The 7,477-nt window shown below is 35.3% G+C and overlaps 1 protein-coding gene across 1 annotated transcript in view; it reads right to left on the bottom strand.

Annotated features, from left to right (window-relative positions):
• Window positions 1–2,138: 2,138 nt before the first annotated feature.
• The window catches only part of Tmeff2 (transmembrane protein with EGF like and two follistatin like domains 2), a 269,110-nt gene continuing 263,771 nt past the window's right edge, over window positions 2,139–7,477 (bottom strand). The window contains exons 8-10 of the mRNA XM_004660244.2: window positions 7,289–7,412; window positions 5,766–5,924; window positions 2,139–2,465 (exon numbers count right to left, since the gene is read on the bottom strand). Coding sequence (XP_004660301.1) covers window positions 2,369–2,465; window positions 5,766–5,924; window positions 7,289–7,412 — 380 coding nt within the window. The 3' untranslated portion in view covers window positions 2,139–2,368. The remainder of the gene's footprint in view (window positions 2,466–5,765; window positions 5,925–7,288; window positions 7,413–7,477) is intronic.

Below are 7,477 nucleotides of genomic sequence, written 5' to 3'. Positions count from 1 at the left end.
ACCTGACACACAGTACCAGCTCACTTAAGATTCATTATGCAGTTTTCAAAAGTGATGCCCTCTTGGGATGGATGATTATGGAGGTTGGCAGAAAAGTACTGAGGACTTTTTCAGCACTTAAATTTATGCTCTTTTAAAAAAATATTTATTGGGGCTGGAGAGATGGTTTAGCGGTTAAGCGCTTGCCTGTGAAGCCTAAGGACCCTAGTTCGAGGCTCGGTTCCCCAGGTCCCACGTTAGCCAGATGCACAAGGGGGCGCACGCGTCTGGAGTTCGTTTACAGAGGCTGGAAGCCCTGGCGCGCCCATTCTCTCTCTCTCCCTCTATCTGTCTTTCTCTCTGTGTCTGTCGGTCTCAAATAAATAAATAAATAAAAATATTTATTTACTTTCATTCAAGAGATAAAGTGATAGAGAAGAATAGAGAGAGAGTGTGTGAGAGAGCGAGAGAGCCTATGGGTACACCAGGGCCTTTTGCCATTGCAAACAAACTCATGATGCATGTGCCACTTTGTGTGTCTGGCTTTATGTGGGTCTTTTGGAATTGATCCAGGGCCAGCAGGCTTAGCAAACAAGCACCTCTAAACACGACATGTTATAATGCATGAACAAATAGCAAAGCAAGTCATTTCATATTCTCACAAGCAAAGGTCTGTGGAGTGTTTGGTGAACTTACATATCTTTGTTGAATTTATACTTTTTATCTTCTTTTAAGATGAGGAAGAGCTCCTCCACCCCCCCCCCCCCCCCACACACATAGCTACCATCCTGTCATACAGAGACCAGGGCTATTTGGCTACTTACATTTCTGCATGTTAAACTACATTTTCTTGCAGGTGTTTAAGAAGAATATGTCATATACAAGTATCAGAGACTGACTCACAGGGATGCTTGAGTGATGGCTGTGCCAATAGATTCACACTTTACAAATTTATGACTAATCTAGAAAACCACATTTTTCAAAGTCCTCAGTCTTGTTTTGGTTGTCACCTTTATTTATATTAACAAATGGCCTAAATTTTAACTCAAAATTTTATTGTTCACTGAATATTTTATACTCAAAATACTTTGATATGATATTTGTGTCTTTTTTGACAGAGGAGGGACATGCTATTTCATTCCACACAGAAGTTGCTCATAGGAGACAAAGCTTTATTTAAATTACCCATGTGAGCCACAGAAGCTACTCAAAGATAAATGATTTTAAGGAAATTATTTGACTTGGTATTTCATCTTATTCTTTGAGAATTTCGTGATTTATTTTTCCTAGGCAAAGTGGCTATGCCTGTTTGTATACTCATATCTGACAAAAATTGACAACAGCTTTCCACCAAAGGTCCTTCAGACAAATTCTAGGGATCCATTTTCTTTCTTGCCACGTAAGTATGCTCAAAATACATTTCTCTGTTTTCATGAAGTGTTGTCATTATCTTAGTTAGATTTCAAATAATGGCATTTCACATCCACAAAGCTCTTCATGAGGTATTTGTTTGGGAATCTAACTACTTTTCAAGAATTATAACTATAGCAATGTTCTTCTAAGAGGTCACAATTATTTAATGATGTTATTAATATATTCCCCTAGCTGTTACTTCCACTCACCTAATCATAACAGATTATACTACTGTGTTTATATCTTATACAGAACCCTTTGAATATAAGCCCTTAGTAGAGATTCTGGGTTGCTTCCTTAATAAAAACCAATATCTCTTTTGCCTTTCTATTTTGAGTTATGAAACACTTTCCCTCCCTTTCTTCTTTGACTTAATTTATGTGCCAGAGATTTTTCTGTCCTGGGAATGAAAATGGAAGGCAGGGAAGGAAGCAGATGAAATAGAGATGATTCAAAGATCTAAAATATTTTATCTTCACTCAATATAAAGTAAATTATTTTTTCTCTTTTCCAATAACCATCATTTCCCTTGATCTTGGAATCACTCAAAACCTAGCCACTGAGTCCTGCACAAACTAATGTGCTGTCTACAGATGTGAATAAAGATGAAATATTGGAACCTATATAGATTGTACTGGTTGGACTATATTTACAGTTATGAAGTACCGCAAATTTAAGAATGCCACTTTTTCTCATCACTGAGTATTTATTATATATAACAAATACATGGGAAAGAAAAAACTATATTGTGTGATATAAATAGTTTATTTACATTACAGAAAAACATCAAGACAATGTATACTATTTCAAATATATCCATACATAATCAAATATAGCTGTAGTACATGTTTTCATTGGTGTAGATTACCACAAATGCAAGGCAACATGTGTAGATCTCGTCTTACTTTTTTGTCTATAATACTGAATTATGTAGTCCACACTGTCGGTAGTCCGGCCACTGTGCAACATGCTCCCTTTAGATTAGCCTCGTGGATGCTCTTGTTGTGTTGTCTGAACTGTAGTGCCCTGTATTTTGCTTCTGCCTGTGAATTCTGTTGCTTCGGGGGCATTTCCTAGAAGGTTGGAAAGTTTACAAATCTTAGTCCAATGTGATTACCGGAAGTTTGGTCAGAGAGTGAAGTTGTGGATTAAGCAAATTTATCAAATTTCAGATGAAAGAACTGAGTATGAGTAGAATTCTAGATTCTGTTAGGTTACATTTTGGTTCATTTTTGCAGTTACCTTTAGCTTTCTGTAGTGATTTGGAGAACAGAAATGGAAGCTGAAAAGAAATATATTTACCTTGTCCCCCACTGCTCATTCATCAAGGCTCAATGAGCAGACTCAACACATCTAAAACAAGTGAGTCATGTGCATGTTCTGCCTCACTTGAAAGGACATCAACAATTTTATGTTCTAAATGGCAGGAGGGTAAATGTTATACTTATCAACATTTCAATGCTACAAGTTAAAATTCTAACATACCCAAACCAACTGATAATATCCAATATGTAAATGGAAAAAAACTTGGTTTAGTGTAACCTAGTATTCTTGTGTATTCATACTATAAGCTAGACATAACTTAGTACCAATTAGATAGCTGCTATGAAAAGCTAATAGGAAAGTTATCTGAAAATCTGATCTAGTGTTTTTCTCTTATAATGAGAGATTGCTTATTATATTGTCATGCAAATAAAAATCATAAAATTAACATACAATTCTATTACAACAAGCTGGGGGAAATACTGAAAAACATATGAATATATACACATAAGCATACACATAGATAATAGGAGCATGTGTGTCCATTTGTCTATCTGTCTGTATGCTTATTTTGGTGAGATATCTGTCAAAAATTATAACAGAACTCAAAATCACATTCCCGGCAGGTAGGAGAAGAAGATAAAAGGATTGAAAATCAAATTTAGCAACAGAACAACTTGTTTTCATTTTGGAACATATCTCTAGACACTTAAATTTTTTGTCACATATTGTTAATAGAAAGGCAAATGGTTGACTAAAATATAAACAAAAGAGGTAGTAATCAGAGGAAGAAGATAAGAGAAAGAGAAGACAGGACATTAGACTGGAGACCAGGTGAGGAAGATGAAAAGAAAACTGAAGAGAACAAAGGGATCCATGTTGGTGTTAACTTGGTAAATATTTTGGCACTGGGGTGTTTTGGGATAGATCCTGAGAAGTAAGTGTGACCAGGTTATCAGGAAAGCATGTTTTCCTGAGGATTGGTGGAATGTCAGGTTTGTAAGCAGAATGTGTTTGGATGGATGGAATGGCTCTACCCTGGGAACTGGTGCAGTGCTTTGAGTACTATGTTTCTTGGAAAGTCTTTGGAAAGTTTGATGGTCAAAGTGAAGATTCATACAATACATTATAGTAATGCTAATTTAGTTGATGTGTTATTTAATCTTCCTCTAAAATAAACTGAGGATATTACTTGTAGAGTTTTAACATGAAAAAAATGATAAAAGTCTATATAGCTTGAAAATACAGCTTACTGTGATTTGCAGTTTAGTGGAGCACTTAGCACGGCATTAAGACACACAAAGTCACAGTCATCTAGGTGCGGCAGGAGCAAAGACCAGGCATGAAGGCTCTGAATCCCAACAGCCTGACCATCATTTTTTCTCTCATGACTCAGATGTGTGAACTCAGCAATTTGATAACTATGTATCAGGATAATTGTTAATGCTTGATGGCATAGAATGTGTAGATATGTACATTTGTGTACATAAATGAGTGAATATATAAATATATAACATGAACATAGCACATTTGTGAAATAAGGTAAAGTCACTATACTTTAATTTTTCTGTTTTATATGAAGATGAAATGGTGATTAACAGAATAGCAGCAAACAGGATCTGAAGTTACAGTTGAATTGTTATGGCATAGGCTGTTAAATATGAGCTAATTTTTTCATGTGCTATTATTTCCTAGATCATAGAAACATCAAGATCCTCAGAGGAGTATGGCATAGTTTACTGTGCTTTTAATTATTTTCCATCTTTTCTTTTTATGTTCACTGTTTTTGGTTTCTCAAGTTATCTTTCAGTTCCCTGAATTATTTTAATATAACCCATGGACTCACTTGGCATCTAAACATGATAGTCGAGTTGGTGAACTCAACTTGGCTTAGAATAGCAGAAGGCTCTATTCGATGATCTTCCCTTAAGCCGTTCAGCCAGGTAAGGATTTATGAACCTTATTTTGTCTTTTCAAGAGCAAATGCCACATTTGACTTCAAAGAAGGTAGGGCAATACAGATACTGAGACACATTGAAGCCTTTATTTTCTAAAAATAAGAAGGCTTCTTTTATTTTCTTGTTTTTAGGAAATAATTTCTTTGGGAAACATTCTGATTTACTACAGAACTTTACAAACGAATAAAAGTGGAAATGTTCATGGACTTGGTGTTAACCTTAAAGAACTTCCTTTGAACTTTTTAAAGGAGAGTGAAATAAGGACAGAAAAAAGTAACCCCAATAACTTTTCTTGCCACAGGGGGCATGAATGAAACACATGGTTTAGAATCAATTTTTCTCTACTTAGGCTTAGCAAACAAGGTGAAGTCAAGCAAGTCTGAGTCCTCCTTTCTCTACTCAAACTTAGCATTAGACAACATGAATCAGTCATGGATTGTTTTCTTATTGAAACTGGATGAAGTGTTTATTTTTCTTTTACTTTAATCTTGTTCTCTAAGAAGATTACCTTTTATCAGATTGGGAGTTTGCTATTAATTGCTATTTGTTTCATTGTTTCAAAAATTTTCATATAACATATTCTTTCTCATTATAACCTTAAAAATTTAATTGTTAGATTTTACCTTATCTTAAGATAAAAACCATTTGCTACATTATAGTATAGTTACATTAAAATTATTATATCTGAGGGTTCTATTTGCAAACATGTTTTATAAACAAAAGCTATAATTCAGACACTTCTAGGCCTTATATAAAGTTATTTTGGTTTTATTTGGTATACTGGTTCAAACTGGTAAGAATAGGTTGGTTATTTAAACAGGCTATTCATAGTCCAAATGAAGACTGATTTTTTAAACATATAGTTTAAAGACAGAAACATATTTAAACAAACAGGGTCACATATTGGAAAAAAGGTCTTTGCTTATGAAACAATCCTCTTTATACCATGAAAATAAGGAGAACAATTTGTACTAGTCCTACATGAAAACCCATACCTTTCCATTTGTGTTTTCAAATTTCCTTTGGTGAGGAATGGCTCTGATGGAGAAATGATGGTTACAGTATATTAAGGGGCTCAAATTCAGGGACTCAACTGAAGAAAGGAGGCCCAGCACTTCCCCTTGTTTGGAGCTGACCTGTACAATGACTGACCTTGTGATGCAGAGGACTACCACGCAGATGACGGCAATCTGAATTGTTCCAATCACAGCGGCTATTAAGACATACTGAAATCGTACAGGACCGGGAACAACATACAGAACACTGTAGTCTTTTTTTTCACAGTGCTGCCCAGTATAACCAGCATCACATCTGGAAGAAATTACAAAGTCCATTTAATTGAAGCTCAGAATTCTTTTGTTTTAGTTTTTTTTTCTTAGTCAACATAAGCCAACATTTTTACTTATTTAATGATAAAATACAAAAAAGACTATTTATTTTTTTTAAACAAAATGCCCTCTATGTTATTGTCATAAAATTTGTTTAAAAAAATGTTTGGGCTGGAGGTTAGTAAGTGTTGTTCCTTAAGATTTCTGGTCATTAAGCCATTGGTTCATGTTGGAGAGATACATTTTGCTAGGAAAGTTATGATATAGGGAACATGTGTTGGCAAAACAGACAGATGTGGGATTCCTCTGATAAGGAATGGGCATCTCACCCACCTGATTTCCAATCAAGTCTAGGTAGACCACCTGCATGCTGACATTAACATTTGATATAAAAATATGCTAAATGAGATAAACCTATCATTGCTTTTGTGGAACTACTTTAGGAGTTGGCTTTGATTCCCTTGCAACAACATCTTAAGGTCGTCCCTCTCTGAATGAGCAGGGTTTAATACTGAGGGAATGGGAGCAGGGATTTTCTCTGGGATGCTCACTGTGCCTAGATTCAGGAGAGGACAAACACTGGTCTGTTCTGTGAAAGAAAATGAGAAAGGCAGACACTGGTAGATGAGGGGAGAGAAGGAGGGGATGTAAAGTACTGCTATTGCATATGTATATATCATAATACAGTAATACAATCATTTAAATATAAATACATATTTTCTTTTATCATTTTGGCTTTGCCATCTTGGAAATAATGACTGTAGGTTATAAATATGGATATTCAGTGGATTTTTGTAAACTAAGTCTGGACATGGAATTTCTTTTTCTCTACTGAGTTTTAAACTGTGATGTACAGCTAATCATGTTACTGTGCAGGACTCTATTGAGAAAAGTTTCACAGAAGAGTGAATGCCCAGCAAAGCAAATCCAATGACAGTTATTGTAGAAAATATGACTTTGGAAATGATGACCTCCAAAAATTAGTACTTGTAATGAAAAGTGCCAAGCACTGTTCTCTCTTCAGAGGAAAGAATAATGAATATTAAGGAGTAGCCTGTTCTTTTAAGGATTTTGTGCATAGAGTACAGTTGTAAATTCTACTAGAAGAGTATATTGAGTGATATTCTAAGTAGTACTTGAGTGCATGAGCACACACATCTTATGGTTTGTTGGTATGTGTGTGTGTGTGTGTGTGTGTGTGTGTGTGTGTGTGTACAAGAGGAAGAGAGATTTTGCAGCTGATCACTCATTCTAGCAGAATGTCAACTAATTCTTCAAAAGCATTTCCTATCCAGTCTCTACAATTTTACTCTAGGTATTTTAAAAGTTGATGAGTGAAAATGTTACCTGCAAGACGGCTCCTGCATATTGATGGAATGTTCACACTTCCCATGCATGCAGAAACCATTGTAATGCTCTGGACAAGGTATGTGGTGTTCTCTGGCACTTTCTTCTAACTTGTTAGCATTCTCTGTAAATACAGATAAAAGTAAGAACCTCCTATAAATACCTTTTTAGCCTAGGAAGATCAACCAG

This window comes from Jaculus jaculus, chromosome 4, assembly GCF_020740685.1.
Source record: "Jaculus jaculus isolate mJacJac1 chromosome 4, mJacJac1.mat.Y.cur, whole genome shotgun sequence".
NCBI classification, from domain to species: Eukaryota; Metazoa; Chordata; class Mammalia; order Rodentia; family Dipodidae; genus Jaculus; species Jaculus jaculus.
This window is presented reverse-complemented; position numbering and strand designations above follow the sequence as displayed.